This window comes from Telopea speciosissima, chromosome 10, assembly GCF_018873765.1.
Source record: "Telopea speciosissima isolate NSW1024214 ecotype Mountain lineage chromosome 10, Tspe_v1, whole genome shotgun sequence".
NCBI lineage: Eukaryota > Viridiplantae > Streptophyta > Magnoliopsida > Proteales > Proteaceae > Telopea > Telopea speciosissima.
The window spans coordinates 48,768,876-48,790,525 of record NC_057925.1 but is presented as its reverse complement, the minus strand read 5'-3'; the positions used below and the strand labels follow the sequence as shown (position 1 = coordinate 48,790,525).

Here is a 21,650-nt window from a genome sequence, read left to right as displayed (position 1 = left end):
GCTGTGACATTTGCAATCTACAGTGATAGGATTCCTTGGTGTGTCATGCAAAATTGGCGGTTTATGCAGCCTTATCTAGCTGATATTCTGATGCAGATAAGTCACATAATGGGCTTGTTTTATTGGAAATAAGCCTTGGGTGGGGTTATGTATACATTGGGCCTTTGATTCCATGTGTTTTCTTTGTAATGGGCCACTTTAATGGGCCTACAATGTGGGTACAAAGAAGGCATACGGGATTAGGTTTAGTAGTAGCTTATTTTCATTCCTAGGTTAATTAATGTAGTGGGATTTATTTTCCTAGGTAGGTAGTATTAATTATTCTTTTAGTCTTGTGTCTTTTCGTATTCCTAAGCAGTATTAAATATTTTCCATTATTCAATCTTGTTTTGTAGTTCCTAAGTCTAGGGAAAATTTTCTATTTCTTGGGGTTAGTTTCTATGTCTAGGACTTATTTCCTATGTATTAGGTTTGGTTTCTAGGTGTTGGGAATTCCATATATAGAACTTTTGCTTGTGAGACTCAAGTGGCATCAAGGTGGGACTCCTTCAATCGTGACCTCGGTGGAACTCCGACAGTTGGGCAACTAGTGGGACTCTAGACTGCCAAAGCTATCTTTTATTCTCTGTTTATCTTCTTTCTCTTAATTTCAACTCCATCAATCACCATCATCTCCATCATCTTCAACCTTCCATCAAACCACCTTAAACTCAAACTGCGGCTAGGTGCCTCTTCATCTTCCCTAGCTTGCAACCCTTCTATCCCTCTTTGGTCCTACACAACCTGACCTTAATCTGGTTGTCCTCCAGAATCGATCCTGCAAGAATCCCTCCTAGATTCTCCATCATATTCGTTGGAAAATTACTCACTGCTACAGGAAGGCTAATCCCATAGCCGATTTTTTGGCAAAACAGGCTGGTCACAATGGAGCTGTGGGTCGATGCTCAGTGTAGACCAAGATTTCGCTTTTTGTAGTTTTGTTGTTGTGGTAGGTGAGTCCTACCCCTGCTGATGGCCTAGTGCAAAGGTGGGGGGTAGCCTCATTCTGCTTGCATCTTTGTTTACGGTTCTGGTGTCTGGCCCAGCTTGCATATTCTTTTTTCCCTCTTCTTTTTCTTAATACATATGATCTTTTAGCCAAAAAAAGAACCGACTGGCTATGATGAATGGTACGGAATGTTGGGCAGTTAAGAAACACTATATAGGTAAACTCAGTGGAGCTGGAACTGAGATGGAAGTGTGGTAAAACTAGGAATGATAAAGTAAGGAATAAATAGATTAGAGCTGATTTGGTAGTAGCTCCAATACATAATACGCTACGAGAAAAAGCTCAAAGAGACAGGAGTAGCACTAAAATGACTTTGGGAGAAATGGTGGGGGAAAGACATGCATAGCTTAGGCCTTGTATCAATTATGACTTTGAATAGAGCTAATTGATGGAAAAGGATCCATGTAGCCAACTCCATTTAGTTGGGATAATGCTGAGTTGAGTTTAAAGAAATAGAGATGACAAACTATTCTATTTGCATTCAAGGGAAAAGAAAATTTTTCGGACCTGCATTTCCAGAAAGTGCTTTAGATTTGCTTTAGATGCCTATGGATAAGAAACTAACAGCCCACCAGGGCACAATTCATGGCTCAACATGCCTAACCACCCCAACATATTGGTCCTCCTTGTGTTTCAGTTGGACAAACCCAATGCAGTTTCAATTAGGGCCGGATTCAGGTTGGTGTCGTCTCCAATCATACCCACACAGCATCTTCTTCTTCTTTTTTTTTTTTTTTTTTTTTTGGGGAGGGGGGGGGGGTGGGACAGAGCAATGCAAGTGGAGTTCAGTTGGGCATTTCCAGACCTGACCCATAGAGATCAGAGACATGCATACATAACATTATTGTCCAGATAAATTCACAGGAACTACTTAAGAATATTGATTCAAGTTTAATGAATAATAACCACAATGTTACCAGGAAAAAGGAAGAAATGGAAATTAGGGAAGGTTTAGCTACCAATAGTAACAGGTATAAGAATATTGATTCAAGTTTAATGAATAATAACCACAATGTTACCAGGAAAAAGGAAGAAATGGAAATTAGGGAAGGTTTAGTTACCAATAGTTCTCCTGTAAGGTATGGGATGATTCCAGAGAGGATCTGAGGAGCACAGCGATAAAGATCATAGATAACTTCATGATAGTCAAGTTGACTACTCAAAGAACTCTTATCTCCTGACATTGATGATATGAGAAACTGCTTTATGCCAGGTTCAAGTTTTCCTGCACAATGTTCTATAACATTCATAGCAAGCCTCCGTGCAGCCATAGAAACATCCTAGCGTCAGAAATTCCAAAAAATCAACTCTTGAAAAAAAATGGTGCAGCAAAGTAAAGTCGACATGATGGAAACAGAAAGAGAAACATGAGCCACTGGCACTGCACCTAGGCAATGATGAGAAGACAAGGGACATTATCAGCAAAGTGAGCAGATACTCACACTTTTTCCCCGGCCTAAAACAGACAACAAAACAAGTAACAGATTCTCTTGAACATCCTCACTCTCTTCTATCAGAAGTACCATGATTGTCTGCATTGATGTTATTACACTTTCTGAATGGTCATCACTGCACATAAGAAAGTATCAATATATAGAGTGAAGATAAAGACAACACAATCACCGAATCTGCCGGAAGGGGGCCTCCTAATAGTGAAAAAACATCCCACCATAGCAGGAAATTGAAAAATAATTACTGTTAAAATGAAAAAAGAAATAGTTCTATTCCAGGAGCTGTGAAATGTATGACACCTAAGCCAAAAAACATATCACAGTCCCTCAGCCACATCAATGACACATAACCACATACAACACAAAAACCTGATATCCAACCTGCCCTTTTCCAAGCTTCCTACCTGCAAACTGTCAGTAAGAGTTCCTTTTTATTTTGGTAGAGGAGCCTTATCCAAAACGAAAGAAAAATTATTTGGACAAAATGAAGAAAGAGGACATAAAATCAAGGCAAACTCACATCATAATAGAGAATCCTGCTAACTCAACTCTTGGCTACAAATTAACCACATTATGAATTAACCTTGGTACTTCCAAGAAAGAGATGGTAAAGAAAGACACGAAGCCCAGTTTTATTATGATAATATGAACAGGTTCTAAGAGCAGGGGTAATGTTAAGTACATTATGACCCTCCCCAGACCCTGCAGTGGCGGGAGCCTCGTGCACTGGATACGCCCTTTTTTTGAACAGGTTTGAGTCTGGAAACAGCCTCCGTGAAAATAGGGGTAAGGCTGAGTACATTATGACCCTCCCCAGACCCCGCAGTGGCGGGAGCCTCGTGCACTGGGTATGCCCTTTTTTTGAACAGATTCTAAGAGCACCAACTCTTGCAAGAAAAGCAAACAATATTAGAATGACCATTAACCACTAAATTTAAGATATCGGCCATCTTTATCCTCTCATAGGAGTAAGGCGTTGACCCTGTTTGACACTCAGCCCCAATACATTACCATCACTTAAAAGCAAGGTTTAAAATCTCATTTTGTTTCAGTATTTTGGTCGAAATATTGTACTTTTCTGCAAGGTTTCGGTAGGTCATTTTGGTGGGTTTTAGGCCAAGTTAAGGCCTGAAACTTCATAGAAATCCTATTTTAGGCTATATAAACACATGTAAATGTTCAAATTGCAAATATAGTCACCCAAAGTGGTGTTTTGGATTTGCACCATTGATTGGTAGTATACGGTCGAATCCTAATGTATAACTTAGTCAATTACGCATACACATTGTTTAAGACTTTAAGTACTAGAGGACATAATAAGTTAATAATTAATAAGAAATTTAAACAAGTAAATTCACTTGGAAACATAAAGTCAATGACTCATAACGTAAGTCATAATATTAAGTACAATAAGTCAATAACAATATGATATCAATATCCCAAATTCCCAATACAAGTCAAATAGTCATCAAGTGACTCATATGTTTACAAATATTCTAATAATAATTACTCCGCCATCCAGGATCAACCCCACTCATAGTCCGATAGAGCCGACGTGCATTGTTCTCCGACTGTAGAACATATGAATGCCACATCATAGTCTGGGAGAAGAAACGAGTGTAGTCATTTGTAGTTGCCATTTAAATTGCATCATCAACATGTTGAACGTAACCTATCCTAGGATATGGGTTACCAAACTATGAAGAACCACGACTACCCACTGATCCACTGTGATATGACGGCTCTGAGAGTATGTACGGGTATTGCTGGTGGATTGGGTAAGAGAAGATGTCATCAACAAAAGACGATCCACTACATCCCTATGAGTGGGAGTCGTACCCAAAATGGTTTTACCTGAAATAGTGGAAAGGCTTCACAAATGTGCTAAGAAGGTTCAATCTTGTGTTCTCCAAGTGCTTCTGGCATAGATGCGGCGAAGATTCGAAGAACAAACCAAAAATCACCAAAAATGAGTAAAGAATGAAGCAAAATGACCAAAAACTCCAAAAAATGCAGTCTTGTGAGCTCTAGGTCAAAATTTTGACCGAGAGTCACAAGACATTGTATATTTATAACGTGACTTTGTAACATCTTGCCGATATTTCGGCGAGATGTTACAAAAACTCGAAATTTCGCAAAATGACCGAAATATTGGTCGAAATATTGCATTTTTTGGTTTAGAAGTTGCATTTCGTTTCGAGAAGGTCAAGATACTCGAAATTCTCAAGATCTCAACCGATAACAAGGAGCACCTATGCCAATGGACCATGGTTTCAACCTTCGACGCGAAACCATTTAAGAGAAGCTTTCATGCATGTATTTAAGTACAACACATAGATCCAGAAAAATCAATAAGCAAATAAAATAACAATCTCTAGGTGGATTCTTTTTAGCCTTCAAAGACAGACCAGACACAAGCCTCCACTTTTCAAATCTAGAAGATAGAATTGATCCTAACAACTTCAAAGATGGTTTTCATTTTAACTTTTAAAAAGAAAAAAGACAACAAATCAAGAAACCGTAGCACATTTCAGAGGTCATATTAGTTCTTAATCTGTACATGCAGTTTTGCATAAAGAAGCAACCAAGAGCTTATTCTACACGCAAATATATTCCAGTATGGAGGAACAGATTTTCCTCCAGTAAATCCATATTTTCTCCAATAAATATGAACTCTTTTACATTTGACAGCATTTCCATATAGAAATACAAGAATCCTGGTTAGCCAAGTCTATCTCTCCATCACTCTATAATTGAAAGTTCAATGTTAGGATCATTTGTGCCAATGAAGAAACTAACAACCAATCAGCACAAGAGCTTGAAGGATAGGAGGAGAGAAGAAGGAGCTGAACCATGATAGATTCATGTGAGCACAGACGACCATAATTGTATGTCGTTGTGGACATGATGAAAGACCATGTCTACAATATGATGTCATGTGGCAGTAGGACCTTCCTGAAGATTATCAAGGACCGCTAGGAGCTTCAACTTATGCATCCACTACATAAGATATAACACAACAGGGACACTCCCCCTATCGTCGTTAGTTACACATCAACTGTTGTACCCCCATGGTACATAAATATTGTACCCCCACGGTACACTCTATAACAATTTGAATCAAATATTCCACACGTGGGGTGCCAACCTCAGCCTGGTGGTAAAGTTCCTTGCAGTTCACACCAGATTATTGGGTTGGTATTGAGATTTTGAGAGGGTGAGTAAAAATTCATTACCGAAGGGGGAACAAAAAACAAAAGAAGCACCAGTGGGGGAGGCCCTGTAGGTCGATCCTACAGTCTATGGGATCATGGTGGTTCACCTTGGAAAACCAATAATAATATAAGTTCGAGTTCCCTGTTTTAGGGAACTCCAGGGTTGTCCCTAGGGCATCCTATTTTCAATTTTAGGGTTTTCCATGGTTGCCCATGGTGCCCTACTAGAACCCTATTAGGGTTTGGTATGACAAACCAATGCCCAGTCCATCTCTTTGATGTCCCATAAAATTATTGGGATCCATGTCATAGAGAATAATCATCCCTATTCCATCTCATGGATAGAGGGATCCATCCCACACCCGAATGCGCAGCGGAAAATAATCGATTCGGGTTACTTTCACATCCCATGAATAATCAATATAATTAAATCAACAGGAATTAACATAGAATTGCTAACCTGATGAGCCTCAAGTGTTGCTCCTCCAATAGACAATGGTTCTTCCTCCGATGAGCACTCCAAGCAAACAGATCCGAACCTCCAATGGTGCAGCCAAGGTTCTTCAAGCCAATCCTAGATGCTCTTCAGTTCTTTAAGCATAAATCTGGGTTTCCAAAACCCTAACTCTCAAACAAAGTAGAGAGGAAGAAGAAGGAGAAGAAGAGATCACGAGAGAGAGAGGGGAAAAAAAACCATCCAAGAGGGGGGGCAGCCAAAAACATGGAGCATTGCTGCCCCCCTCTGCGTTTGTGGTTATTAAATAATACTAGGGTTTCCAAAAACCCTAGATGGGAAAAAGAAATCCCAGTAAGAGTCAGACTCTCTCTCTCCTTGTTTGGTTGTCCTGTTTAAACTCAAAGTGCTTCTAATTGGTGAAGAAGCAGAATCTAATAGGGAATGTTATAATTAATTAATTATTTTAATTTATGAATAATTACAATTAGCACCATATCCATTAATTAAATAAAGAACTAATTATTTTAGCAAATTCCAAATAACTCCCTACATGATAATAAATTATCATGTACAACCCCCCTACTAATCAACACCATCATTATGGAATCTAGGGCATGTACACTTGTACTGCCAAACCCCATTCCATAGTACATGTCCATATAAGAGTGTCTGTGTAATTGATCGGGTCCCGCAAAACTCGATAAAACACTTTAACCAAATAACTGTATATAATCTATTATTTTATGTAAAATAGGTTTTGCAAAAACCATTTCCAAAACAGCACTAGATCCAGATTCCGATCCGACCATACACGGACAACTTCAATCTCGGTGTTCCCCAATCAGGCAGTGGTGACCATGTTGAGTAACTCTTTCACTCACAAAGTGTTCACGCATTCCCAGAACACCGGCTTTGACTCACTTGAGCCGCAGTCATTGATGAACCAAAGAATGCGGTCACACTTTGTAGTGACAGGGTCCCCTCAGGTACAGGGCCTCGGTGACACATGTCTATCCCTTCCTACATCTGGCAGTAATACATGAAGGAATCGACAAAGTAGATTCTTCACCAATACACACATCGATCATGTGAGTACTCACATTCGTACCCTGACATCACATGTCTAGGCATACCCAATGCGACGACCATATGATAAGGGTGCCTAGCCCAAACCCTAGTTGTGACTACCATTTTAAGTAATACTTACGGACACATAATGCTCAAAAAGTTTATATCGCATGTGATAATATTAAACCAAAATATATAAAGATTCAATACAAAGTAAAACCGGATTGAACGGGACCGAACCGGATTTGATGGACACATAAATCCAACAGGCCCCACTAGAGAGAATAGACAACTTGCTTATGACATCAAAGAGAATAGAGTCCCAAATCTGTTGGAAGGATCTAGAACTGGAGGTTAATCTTCTGAGGTTACGCTCCATCCAAATATGGTGATTAGTGGCACCAAAAGCATTAGTTTGTTTTGGTCCTTAGTGCATTCATTTACTTGAGGAGCTCCCTCCACCTAATGCCTTAAGGTTTTGGGTTGGACCCTTCAACATGGCATCAGAGACAGGTCCACTTGTTGTCCTCCTTAAGATGTATATCCACGTGTATGCCGAAGCTAAACTTGCGGAATGTTGAGATATTGCAAGTTATAGAGGTATAGTCTGATATCGGTTATCTGGGACCTTGGATGTGCCTTAATATACCCTTAGGCTATCTCCACCGTTGCCTTAAGGTTTTGGGCTGGACCCTCCAACATGGAATCAGAGCCCAGGACCCTTTCTTAACCTCCCTTAGTTGCCTGTCCACGTGTAGAGCCAGATATGCCAAAGCTACACGTGAGGAGGAGTGTTGAGATGTGGGGAGTTATAGAGTTATTGCCTCACATCGTTTTTTTTCTGGTCCTTGTCCTTGGTGCCTCCATATACTTGAGGAGCTAGCTCCACCTAATGCCTTAAGGTTTAGGGTCGGATGCTCAGACCCTCCAACAGTTGGGTAAGGGGTTATTGGGTGTCTTTGCACTAACCCCCCCCCCCAACCCAACCCAATTCCACATGTGAAGATGAAATAATGCAGAACAGCATAGGTAAAAATAATAGGAAAAAAATTACAAAAACAGTGACTGGAAATAATTTGCTGACCATATTGCGGCATGTCAAATTGACAACCAAGACATCCAATCAACCACCTTTTCACTTGGCTTAATCTTTAAAGAAGTAGGAACTTGACCTTGGACAAGGGCAGAAGACAAAAGCTCACCACAACATAGTCTCCAAGACCATGTAGAAGTGCCAAGTAAAACCAAGGGCTAGATTAAATATACTTTGCCTGCCACTCTCAAAAAATGCAAAAGCAGTTCTGCGCATTCATGAAAAGTCCTGGCTTTTATTTTTACAAACTTCAATTTACTGCCACCCGAACCAGTTACAACAGCTTTTCCTTTAGAGCCAAGACATAGATCCTTCAAATTACTCATAAGCCCAAAAATTCACTGGGCAAAGTACAGAAAACATTAAATTCCCTATAGCATCACACTTTGCAAGTAACCAGGCAACGAAGGATTGAAGGGTTAAACAAAAAACAGAATCAGCATCTACAGCATGTAAAGGCATGCATATTGGAACTATACATTATCTCGTACATTATTCAACTTACTGAGATAACCCTGTTATTGGCAAGGAGAAGAAAATGAAAGGGAGAGAGAGAGAGAGTGAGAAATCTGAACACCTTATCTGTTACTAAAGTATCTATACCAGCATTTCAAAGGAAGCCATCAAAGGTTTTGTAATTTCATGACAAGAATACCTTTCTTCAACAACAATTTTGGTAGGGGAGGGAAAAGACACACACACACACACACAGAGATACATAAGCCAGGTATTACAAAACCTCTCAAGAGGTGGTTGCATAACTGAAAACAACAGCATGCAATCAAATGTGCCTTTTTTTAGTTTTTATTACAGGCTGCAACCTCTAGGGGTTTCTAGAAGAAGTTTAATCATACAGAAATCAAGAATATAGGTAAATTTTTCTTTGGATAAATAAGAGTATAGAGATTAGAGAATGACTAGGATTAATATTTTGATTTGAAAAACAGGAGTAATATTTTAAAATCAGTGATGAAAATACTGACAACTTCAAAGGAAAATCATTTTTATTCAAAGATCAAAAGATTTTATTTTCTAAAGAAGAACAAAATAAAAGAAAGGCTGAGAGAGCCTGGCAGCAAACCAAGACAAAGTGATAAAATAAGGCATAGAAGCTAGCTACAACCAAGAGGAACGAAAGGTGTGCAGGAACATAAGGCCAACAACCAACAGAAACAAATCTTGCATCAATTAAATCACATAAATTGCCAAAGATTAGGGGGAAACAAACCCACCTGGCTACAGCAAAAAATGTATTGAACATTTCATTCACTAAGTCATCACATTCAAGATCCAACATCACAATGCATGACCGATATCTCGCAAGAGTCTCCAATATGACAACTATCCTCCCAAATGCTGGACCACTAATGTCACGTAATCCACCAAAGGTACCAACAATCAAGTGGAAGATATCCTGCATAACAGATTCCACTCCAATCAGATGGAGGTGCATTTTTCAATTTCAAAGATGATTTAAAATGTGATGCACCACATAAATAAGGCCAAATGGCAAGAAAGAAAGGTACCCTTAGAACATCATCACTGTATGGAGCCTCTGGTGCAGTAATTCGGGTAATCTCACAAATACAGGTTGCCACTAGAAGTTTGACATCTCTATCTTGATGCTTCAGCAGTTCAGGCTTCCCTATGGCATTAAGACAAGGCTGCATCGACTCCAACATTGGCGGCAATGGTGATTGATCCAACTCAGAAAGACAATTTGCAGCTTGCTGCATGTCCAAAAGATTGCATATAAACAACTTTACACAAAATATAAGCTTGTATTATTCAAAACAGTTAAAACCAAGATTTTTCTTCAAAGAAAAATAACAATCATTGTTAACTATAAGCATAAGGCTGACATGGTTGTCAACAGGGGGTGGGAAAGGTTTCAGAACATGAAATTGAAGAGGAAATAATCATCAAAGCACGGTTTTAAACCAAAAGTCAGCAACTTCTGTTCCAAAACAGAAACAGGAAAGTAATAACTCCCATAGACTATGATAGGAGCCAAATAGGAGAAGCCCATGCAAGAGGGTGTAATGACATGTCAAGAAACCCACATTTAACTCAAAAGCCAGATTTAAACGAATAAGTTTTCAATTTGGTTGACATAGCACATTTCACAATATTAGCAGCTTTCTTTACCAACAAAAAGGTAATCAAAATCTATAAATATTTTGGAAAAAAAAGAGGCTTTATTGTAGCACATAGAAAACGTGTAACCAGTTCTGTAAACAGAATCACCCCACAAGATTCAAATTTCAAGGGTGCTATACGAAGTCCCACAATCTCAAACTACATCCCAACAATTTCAAAGATGGTGATGCAATAGAACAATTTAAAATTTTGATAAAAAGAAAAAACAGCTCAGGGGTAATGGAGGAATTGCAGGTAGAAGAATTTTAAGAAAAAAGAAATGAGAAAGGAGGATTTGACACTAAACGTGATGAGATTAGGAAAGAGGGTTTGATTGTTGTGAAGGAGCTCAACTGATTACAAACTGATGCACTCCAACTCGGTTGGTCCATACACTCACACATCTCTCGCTAACTCAAATCCAATCTTTTCTTTTCTATCGCTGAGTTCCTGTGCCAAGATAACCTTCAGGGTTTGGCAATCCCAACATCTCCCCCAGCGCAGCACTGGATAAGTGGACACTAGAAAGGGAAATACAGCCCCCTCCACGCTTATAAGGTGTTTTGAACAGTCTACCATCTGAAACGCCCAGGTTACCCATCCAAGCAAAAAGAGACCATTTTCTTCAAGAAGCCACTAATTAACTCGGGGATCATTCCACCTAAGTGTCCCAAACAACAACCAGGAGACTGTCAAGGCATTCCAGCAAAACACTGAGTATAACAGGCTTTATACCGAGATGCTCAACAGAAGGACTCCAGACTCCCATGAGCTGAATTAATTGCTCATAAGGTACTGCATGGTAACATTTAACTATAAGTTTTCATGAATGGCCACCTGCAGACTTGCAAGCTTTTGCGATGAGTATCCAGTAATAATGCCCTTACGCAATGGGCAAATTATCAACTAAAGGTAACAGAAGGCTGGACACTAAAGCATTGAAGAACACACGAGGAACTGTTTATGACATTCCATCGTTTAACCTGGTCCTCTCACAATTATTTATATCCACATTTTGTTATTAAATATTGGAGTGGGGGCTTGGCATGCCCTCTTGGAAGTAGAACAGGATGCCCTCTAATAACTGCCACATGGCAGTTCAGGACAACAGGTTGGGCTGAAATTTTCTCTACAGGTGAACCATAAGGTCCTCTGTGCTCACGTGTCAAGTTTCAGTCTAATCCAAGTTTCCCAAGTGGCAAAAGAAAATATTGAAAAATCAGGGAATACCAAAGGACTACTACAGGTTGCATGGACATACACATAAGGGAATGCCTGCATATGATAGGATGTACTGAACTAAAATTTTGGTATGAAATTTGACTTGTGGTTAATCCACTTCATTTTTAAAACCACCAACAGTCAGCATTGCCACACCACTCTTCCACGTGGTTAAGAACACAGGGAATGCTGATCTACTTTCAGGTGAGGGTACGCTGGAACATATTTCCTATTAAATATCCTATATATCGACATTCTGATTTAGTGGCCCAACTACAGTGTTCTCTCTACTTCAGTAATGGTTCTATGTGCAGTCTATTGAAACACCCCATGCAAACAAGAACACCATCTCCAAAGGGTCACATGACCTCAGCACCAGCCTGCCAGTTTGCAGTTCTCACCCCAAATCCAGCAAGGAATGTACTAAAATCCATCAGTTCAAATCATCAGAAGCAAACTGCGAACCAGTAACTGTATGCTCATGCAGATCGCAAGTCCATCTACTGGTTCAAATCTTTACCTCTTCTTTTACTTTTTCTTCAATCCGCAAAAAGAGGAAGGAAATTTATTTTTTTTATTTTTTTTATTTTTTAAAAATTCAACGATAAAACAGGACAGAGATACCCCACTGCAGAAAAAGAAGGTACCACCCCACTCAAAAAGGGGGAGGGAAAGATGAGAAGAGAGAAGAAAGCACCTCAAGTATCCTGGAACAATGCCAGTCGTGGCATTTACAACTCTTACCCAAGTTTCCATAAGGCCTTGATACTTCAAACTCCTTAAGAATGACAGCAATAATAATAGAAGAGGAAAAGTATAGATCACCACCCTAGTATAGAAAAAATGTCATCTGAATATTCGTTTTCCATTCTTTCTGAAGGTTCCAGGCCTCCAGCACACCAAAAAGGAAGCAAGCTACAAACTAATAGGTTTGATGAGTTCTCTTCTGAAGACCCCAAATCATCAATGTAGTAAGCCAGACCAACATAATGATACCCCGTAGCTGTGACTCTAACAGCCACTATTGAAGAAGAACAGGTCAAAACCCACAGTAACAGATTTCACTTTTCTCACACATAGTCATGGTCTGCTATTTAAATATTTTTATCCATGAGAACCACTTCAGGCTCTCTTCCATCAGCTGATTCAACTCTATTTCAGTCACCTACATAATCAACCTCACATTTTCCTGCCACCACATGCATTTATGGAAACTTTGATTCGTCATCCTAATTTTATCAACATTAAGTTTTTAGTGATTATAACGGCTTACTACAAACCCAAAGGTGATCAGGAATCAGGATAAGCTCCCAAGCCTCAGCTTTATTCATTACAATAACAAGCACTGACTAATCCAACACCTACCACCTATTCAATTGTGAAGTATCTAAACCCTTAAGAGTTATGAAGCTAATTTATGAATGTAAAAATATTCAATTAATCGGAATTTATTCCCAGCATTTAGAATTGGACTTCTATAAGTGGCTTTCAATACAGTCGACAAACCAGACTCTCATCATCATTCAAAAACCAAACCCAATTGACTTGGATTTTTCCAAAGGATCCACAAGGAGGACACAATATGTTTAGAATTCTCTTTAAGCTGAAAGCAATATTATCAACAAACTGGACTCCCATTTTGATTCAAAATTTCAGTTGATTAACCTTCACTCTGACCAGTGGGTCTGACTGGAGGGTATACCATATGGTTAGGATTGTGCCCAATTCGGATGAGACTAGATTGGTTTTCATACGAGTAGTTTCCTAATTGCAGACGAGGTCAATATGAGCATCTATTCGAAAATTGTAACCATTTGACCATACAAGTTTAGCCCAGGAATTAGCCTATTTTCCCAAGATAGTACTGGTAGGTAGAAACTCCATATCATAGCCAGAATTTGAGATGGAAGTTCTTATGGGAACGTATTAGTATAATCATTACTGTAATTCAATTTTGTTGTAAAATGGGTTCAAGGGTATTTTTGTCCTAGGGGTATTTCTGTCCTTGTACCCATTCTAGAATGTTCTCTTGTCTATTATAAATAAAGAGGGGCTGTGATCATAAGGTAACAAGCCATTATTCTCAATTCTCCATATGGTATCAGAGCAGGGATCCACTTGGGGATCCGAACCCTAATGGTTCTCATCTTGAAATCCTAGTCTCTCTTTCTCTTTCCCTTCTCGGTTTCTGCGCCGCAAGCACCAATCACCACCATCATCATCTCTCTCTCTCCCTTCTCTTCTCGGTTTTAGCCACGACCACCGCCACCTCCAACAACCACCGCCTCCTCCACCTACACCTTTCACCGCTTCCACCACCTACAACAACCACCGCCTTTGCCTCCCACCTCTTCTAGCTGCTCCACCACTCTCGACTCTCTCTCGATTTCACCCTTTGTGGTGAGTTTTTCTCCCACCAAGGGGATTTTTTGACCATTCCATGGTCTGATTCTCTTTTGACCCTAAGAGGTTGATGTTCTCTTTCGGATCCACGTCGTGTTGATGTATTGGTGATTTTTCTCTGACCAACAACCATGAGGAATTCCGAGATCTCCTCTGCATCTACTGGACAGGAAGGAGTCAATCAACACGATCTTCTTCCATTCCCTGTTAGCTCCTTTAAATTAAATGGGAGCAATTATTTGATGTGAGCGTGATCTTGCTTCCTTACCGTTGGTGCTCGTAGTCTTTCCAGCTACCTTACCGGAGCTGTTGTTATGCCTACTGCTGCTGGTCCTGCCCAAGACAAATAGATGACATCTAATTTTCTTGTGATGTCCTATCTCATCAACTCCATGGATCCTACCAGGCTACCATAGCCGGGGGCTATTTAGTTCTTCACACTGCTGCCAAAACTTGGAAGACAGCCAAAGACATGTATTCCCAGGTCAGTAATGCTGCCCAGTGTTATGAACTTCGACAGAAAATCCATGCTACAAAACAACGGGAGTTATCTCTTTCCCAGTATTATTCAACTCTGCGTAGCATGTCGCAACAGTTAGATTTTTATGGGTCCTTTACCGCTACATGTGATACTGATGCTACTGCATTTAAAAAAATAGAAAGATGGTCTTTGTGTCTTCGATTTTCTCGCAGGACTTATCATTGAGTTTGATCAGATTCGGGCTTATGTACTGAATCGGGAACCCTTTCCAACCCTTGAGCAGGCTTATGCCATGGTACAATCAGAGGACAGTCGTCGTAATGCCATGGTTCACCCAGTTTCTCAGGAACGATCAGCCATGTCCACTAGTTCGCAAAATTCATCTTATGGTGGACTCTCTCGTGGAACTAGTGATCGTCCTGCTTCTGATCAGGCTCTAGTGAAGTGCGACTATTGTGGCAAGGAACGGTACACCCGTGAAAAGTGTTGGAAATTGCATGGGCGTCCCGCTGATACTTGGGGTCATGGACAAAGTCATCCCTCTTCTGCCAGAGCACATCATACTTCATCTGAAGACACTGCTGCAGACCAATTTCTTTCTCAAGAGGCTCTCCATACTCTGTGTAGTTTGGTGACTCGGTTGGACTCATCTTCTTCCCCGGCTCCATCTACAGCCTCGGCCACCTCCCTGCCAAGAACCTCTGAACCACCTTCTTCTTCTTCGTCTAACCATCCAAGTATTTTTTGTGGCCATAGTTCCTCTGTCATATCTGATTCCTGGATAATTGACTCAGGGGCTACTGATCATATGACCGGTTCTCCTACTCAATTTTCCCAATACTCTCCTTTGTCAGGTAATACCAAAGTGCAAGTGGATGATGGTTCCCTCACTTCTGTTTCTAGGAAGGGCAACATCAAATGCACTCCCTCATTGTCCCTCTCTTCTGTTTTGCATGTTCCCAAGTTTTCTACTAATTTACTTTCTATTAGTAGTCTTACACGGGGCCTAAATTGCAAAGGAACTTTTTTCCTGATCATTGTCTTTTTCAGGACTTGGTGACAAGAAATACAATTGGCTATGGTAAGCTAGCTGGTGGTCTTTACTTGCTTGATAGTTCTCCATCAGCATTGATTTCCCAAGCTAATTCGTCTGCATCTGCATTAGCTGAATGACATCGGTGACATTGTTGTTTGGGCCACCCCTCTTTAGGCATTTTATCTATTTTATTTCCCAGTTCAGTGAAGACTTGTAACCCCAACTTTGTTTGTGATGCTTGTACTTTTACAAAACAAACTCGACAATTTATCCTATTTCTGATAATCGAAGTTTGGTTTCTTTTAGTTTAATTCACTCTGATGTATGGGGTCTTGCCCGTTGTGTTTCTATTTCTAGTTATCGATGGTTTGTAACTTTCATTTATTGTTTTAGTTGTACCACTTGGGTATACCTTATGCAACAAAAGAGTGATGTATTTTCTTGTTATCAATTGTTCCACAAAATGGTCCAAACCCAATTTGATGTAAAGGTGAAGATTCTCCGGTCTGACAATCAGAAGGAATATATTGATGGATCTTTTCAGGCATATTTGTCCACCCATGGTATTATCCACCAAACAAGTTGTGTGGACACTCCAGCTCAAAATGGCATCGCCGAAAGGAAGAATCGACATCTCTTGGAAGTGGCAAGATCCCTAATGTTTGCCATGACTGTTCCACCTTGGTTTTGGGGTGATGTTGTACTGCTAGCAGCATACCTTATTAATCAGTTGCCCTCTAGGGTGTTGGCATCCCGCTGCCCTACTGAAGTGTTATTGGGCTCATCGACTTTGTGATGCCTCCCAAAGTTTTTGGGTGCGTGGTTTTTCCGTTGCATTTTTTTGGTTATTTTGCTACCCAGAAGGGATATAAGTATTATCATCCTTCCTCCAGAAAATTGATTGTCACCAAGGATGTTGTTGTTCGGGAGACAGGCGTATCTTCCATCTCATGCTCCTCTTCCGAGAGAGTTTACCAATGAAGAGGTGTATTTGATTACTTCTCTAGATGTTCCCATGGTAGAAGACACATCGGTTGAACTCAAGGATGGAATAACGGGGCAGGAACAGGAGCAATCTCAGGTCCAAGGGGAGACTGGAAATCTGACACCTTGAAGGTTTTTTACCAAAGGAATGAGGCATAAACAGAAGCAAGTTGACAACACCACCACCACTGCACCTAACCAGTCGTTGCTCTCTGATCTAAGTTCTTCACCTATTTCTCCTAGTAAGTCTCCTTTGGATCCTAATCTGGATTTACCGATTGCTATTCGTAAACCTTGTAGAACTTGTACTGAGCATCCCTTTTCTAATGTCGTTTCTTATGATTATCTTTCCCCATCTTTCCATGATTTTGTATCCACCTTGTCTTCTGTTTCCATCCCTAACACCTAAAAGAAAGCAATGGCCAATTCAAGATGGAAAGACGCAATGAATGATGAAATGAGGGCAGTGAGAAAAAATGACATGTGGGACTCGATGAGTCTCCCTCCAGGAAAGAAATTGGTTCATTGCAAGTGGGTCTTCACACTCAAACATAAGGCAGATGGAACAATGGAATGATATAAAGCAAGATTGGTTGCTAGAGGATTCACTACGACACATGGAATCGACTATCAAGAAACCTTTGCCCCAGTAGCAAAGATGAATACTATCAGAGTCATCATCTCTTGTGCAGCTAACTAAGGTTGGGATCTTTAACAACTGAATGTGAAGAATGTCTTTCTTCATGGGGAGCTTGAAGAGGAGGTATACATGGACATCCCTCCGGGTTTTGCCACTAAAGAAACCCAGGGCAAGGTAAATCGCCTCAAGAAGGCTCTATATGGACTAAGACAGTCCCCAAGAGCTTGGTTTGGACATTTCCATAGAGCTATGGTGTCGATTGGCTGCAAATAAAGTAATGTTGATCACACTTTGTTAATCAAGAAGAGAGGTAGATAAGTACATTGAAGACCTATTTGGGGACAGAATTTGAGATCAAGGATCTAGGAAAACTCAGATATTTCCTTGGGATCGAGGTCGCTCATTCAGCTCAAGGTATCTTCCTCTCACAATGGAAGTTTACCCTTGATCTGTTATCTGAAACAGTAATATTGGGATGTAAGCTTGCAGATACTCCTTTGGAGCCAAATACTCACCTAAAGGGTAAAGATGGAGATCCTGTGGATAAAGGCAGCTATCAGAGAATGGTTAGTCATTTGATATACTTATCCCACACACGGTCCGATATAGCATTTGTAGTTAGTGTGGTGAGCTAGTATATGCATGATCCTCATTCTACTCATCTAGAGGCAGCATATAGGATCTTGAGATATTTGAAGTCTGATCCCGGGAAAGGTGTCCTCTCTTCTCCTTAGGGTCACTTACGAGTTGAGGCCTACCTTAATGCAAATGGGGCAGGATGTCTGGATGACAGGAGGTCTACCTCGGGATATTGTACCTTTGTTGGTGGGAATTTAGTGACTTGGCGAAGCAAAGAGCAAGTTGTTGTTGCCCAATCCAGTGCAGAAGCGGAATTTCAAGTTATGGCCCATGGTAATGTGGTATTTGTGAGCTCCTTTGGCTGCAAGGACTTCTTCATGATTTATGTGTTCCTATTGAGCTGCCTATGCGTCTATACTGTGATAGCAAATCAGCAATAAGTATTTCTCATAACCCAATGCAACACGATCGTACTAAGCATATTGAGATCAATCATCATTTCATCAAGGAGAAGCTGGAGCAAGGAGTAATATGCATCCTATATGTTCAGTCTGGTGATCAGTTAGCTGATAATCTTACTAAGAGTATTACTAGTAAAAATTTTGTATCTATTGTTAGCAAATTGGGCATGTTTGACATTTATGCACCAACTTGAGGGGGAGTGTTGTAAAATGGGTTCAAGTGTATTTTTGTCCTAGAGGTATTTCTGACCTTGTACCTATTCTAGAATGTTCTCTCGTCTATTATAAATAAAGAGGGGCTGTGATCATAAAGTCACAAGCCATTATTCTCAATTCTAAGGAAAAATATCAAGCACATTAAACTGTACTCCAAAATGTTTAGTCTTTGTGCTTCCTTATTTTTAATCTTTCTATCCTCCCTTACTCTTTAGTTCTACTGCATCATCCTGCGTTACCTGCTTCAGCAGAATATTGATCATGCACCTATTACCTCCATCCAATATCACCATTGCATGGAAGTACAATAAGAACATTAGAGTTGGAGCCCCATCAAAACAATGTTCTTACTAACCAAGATCGTAATCAGTTATGCTGAACAATCTGTTCCCCTTTAGCATCTCACAAAGATAACATCACAAAAGCATTGCAGTTGGATGAGAACATGAAAGCATATGGCAGTTGGCCTTAGAAGCCCATGACCCACAGCCTATGCCTTTGGGTCTCCAGCTAAGAGTATGGATCCTGCCACCCGCCTTTCCTACTTTACCTTAGATCCTGTAATCAAAATACATCAAACCCTTCCATTTTCCCCCACTTCACATTGCAATACCACATAAAGGACTGTTATGTGGGGTCAGCACCTTGCGTATAATATATAGCCTATCCCACAGTTGAGATATGAATTTGTGAGGTTAGGAGCTAACCTAAGTGAGAGCTATGAAGAGAAATTTCTGAACAGAATTAATAGTTAGCCTTTATTCGCATTTAATAGTTCCAAGATGCTAATCAGATTGATATTCAAAAAGCGAATTGATGACATATTTAAGAAACTCCACTTTTTTAAGCCAAATTTTCAAAATTTTGGTTATTTGACTTGCATATCTATGCACACTCTGGACACCCCAATTTACATAAAAGAAAGGATACAGTTCTTTCAGGTCTCCAAACTGCATGGATGGTGGATGCCCTTTTTCTAGATGGCCCAAAACTTGGGAACACTCCCACCCCTAGCTCCAATCGGGCGACTCAAAATCTCCATCCCACTTTCACTAGGGTTTCTCTTCTTGTGTTCAATTATTGTTTGTTCTGAAGACTCTATATCAGATCTTAGACCCGTTTACATAACCCCATGGACAGGTCCCATTACCCACTACTTCGGTTCACCATAAACCAGAATGATAAAACAGTCCTTGGAAGTTGGAACCACATGCAAGCCATGGACGGAGCCCTTTACCCTTACCTATGGAACTTCGCAACAAAATCAATAAAGTCTAAAACAACTCCAATCAAAACCATTAACTTTTGGACTAGTCCAGCTCTTTTTTAGCATATAATTAGTTCATCTAAAACCCTGTTCATGCAACTCTCTTTGAAGCCACTCTACAATCCTCCACTCAATTCAAAGAGAAAGTGAGACACACACACACACACACACAACAGAGAGAGAGAGAAGGGGTTCCACAAAGAAGATTTTTAGACAGTTTTTTAACTAGTGCAAGCATGATCTTCTGAATTGTAGAATCAAACATACCGAGGACATCCATTCTTCAACATACGAAGCCAGAATGGGTACATTCTGCTCAACTGTGACCACCATCCATATAGCAGTACAAACCGTCCTAATTCAATCCAATTAAGCAAGTAATTGCTAACCTTTCCGAGTTCAGAATGTGATGATTGGTAAGTCATCACTCATCCATGGTATACGTGTTCCTGATTCAATGAAACTTTATAATATTCCCAAGCCTAGAGCCCTACAGGCTAGAGTCAGGATCATTTACGGAAATACTAAACCTGTGGTTTATCCATTACGCGTAAGCTCAACTAACAGACTTCAATCAATTCCTCTTTCTAATCAGAATGAAACAGGCAACAGCAACCCTCAAATGAACACTTCTCCCAAAACACTTAAAATAAACTAGACGAAGCTCCAAACAAGAAGAAATTTTTAAAAGGGGGGGAGAGGAGGGTCAAAACCAATCTAGCTGCGAAAAGCAACTTCCGCCATCACCTCCCACCCAAGACACATAAGCACACGCACGGGGACAGACAAATTCACTCGAATTCTCAACAAGAAAGGAAATTGGAGGATACAGTATCCCTAGAAAAGAAAAAAACAAATCAAATTTTCTAACGTAGCATATTCGTCTGAGTTCAACAAGACAAAACACTTTGAGCTAGAGTGCCAGCACATATGCAGAAGTAAGAAAGAGATGGCAGGGAGAGAGCTCTGGAAGATTTTTCCAGTGAATTGACTGTTCAATCAAGCAGACAAGGAAAAAAATGCCAACCTTCAAGAGCTTAATTAGAACATCCTTCGAAGTCGGAGGGTTTTCGAGCTTGGATCCGACTTCCCTCAGCTGCTGCTGAAGCTTCGTCGCCATATCCGTAGCTGAAACGCAACTTGACTCAACACTCGGAGATTTCTCGGAGAAGCATCTGATTGAAACGGAGCCTAAAAGTTAAACCAAGCGAAGCTTGCGAGAAGGCTTGGGATGTTCGCAGGTTTTGAAAGAAGGGGCGAACTGAAATCGAAATGAGGTGAAATTAAAATGAAATTTACTACTTGGATTGAAGTTATAAAGAGGGAGAAGTGAGAAGTTTATCCAAAATCCAGGTTTCTGAAACAATAACGGAAGAACGGTCTCATCTCATGAGTCAGGTAGTCAGGTGCGCCACCGTGCAGTTCTATTTGTATTTTATAGGGCTTCACCTTGTCGGAACTCGACAACCGACGCTATCAATTTGAGTTTCTGAGTTCAAAACTTAAAAACTACACATAGCCACCCGAATTTAGCTGAATTACCCAAAAAGTTTAGTTACCAAAATTTAGTCAGCTCAACGCCCTTTTCTATCCACGTGGCATTCAGAAAATGATTGGACTTTGGAGAAGATGGCCGCCTATTTCGCTAGTCTACCTGTACTTACTACACGAACACATCATTGGGGTGTCGTGTTTAATTAGACATAAGTGGCTGTGTTTGTTATACCTTTTTGGAATACATCATAAGATCAATTTTATGATGTTTTTATCATCTCAAAATGCATACCAAGTGCAGCCTAAGATTTTAGACTCTAGTGAATTCATGTAGAGGAACCACACCACGCATTTTCTATGCTTATCGCATGATTTAAGTAAACGGAATCTGTTAGGA

The 21,650-nt window shown here is 40.2% G+C and overlaps 1 protein-coding gene across 1 annotated transcript in view; it reads right to left on the bottom strand.

The window, feature by feature from the left end:
* Nucleotides 1-20,939, bottom strand: part of LOC122643674 (sister chromatid cohesion protein PDS5 homolog B-like) — a 77,881-nt gene extending 56,942 nt beyond the window's left edge. Inside the window, exons 1-5 of the mRNA XM_043837275.1 lie at nucleotides 20,787-20,939; nucleotides 9,859-10,062; nucleotides 9,565-9,746; nucleotides 2,491-2,617; nucleotides 2,110-2,328 (exon numbers count right to left, since the gene is read on the bottom strand). Coding sequence (XP_043693210.1) covers nucleotides 2,110-2,328; nucleotides 2,491-2,617; nucleotides 9,565-9,746; nucleotides 9,859-10,062; nucleotides 20,787-20,879 — 825 coding nt within the window. The 5' untranslated portion in view covers nucleotides 20,880-20,939. The remainder of the gene's footprint in view (nucleotides 1-2,109; nucleotides 2,329-2,490; nucleotides 2,618-9,564; nucleotides 9,747-9,858; nucleotides 10,063-20,786) is intronic.
* Between the last annotated feature and the right edge of the window lie 711 nt (nucleotides 20,940-21,650).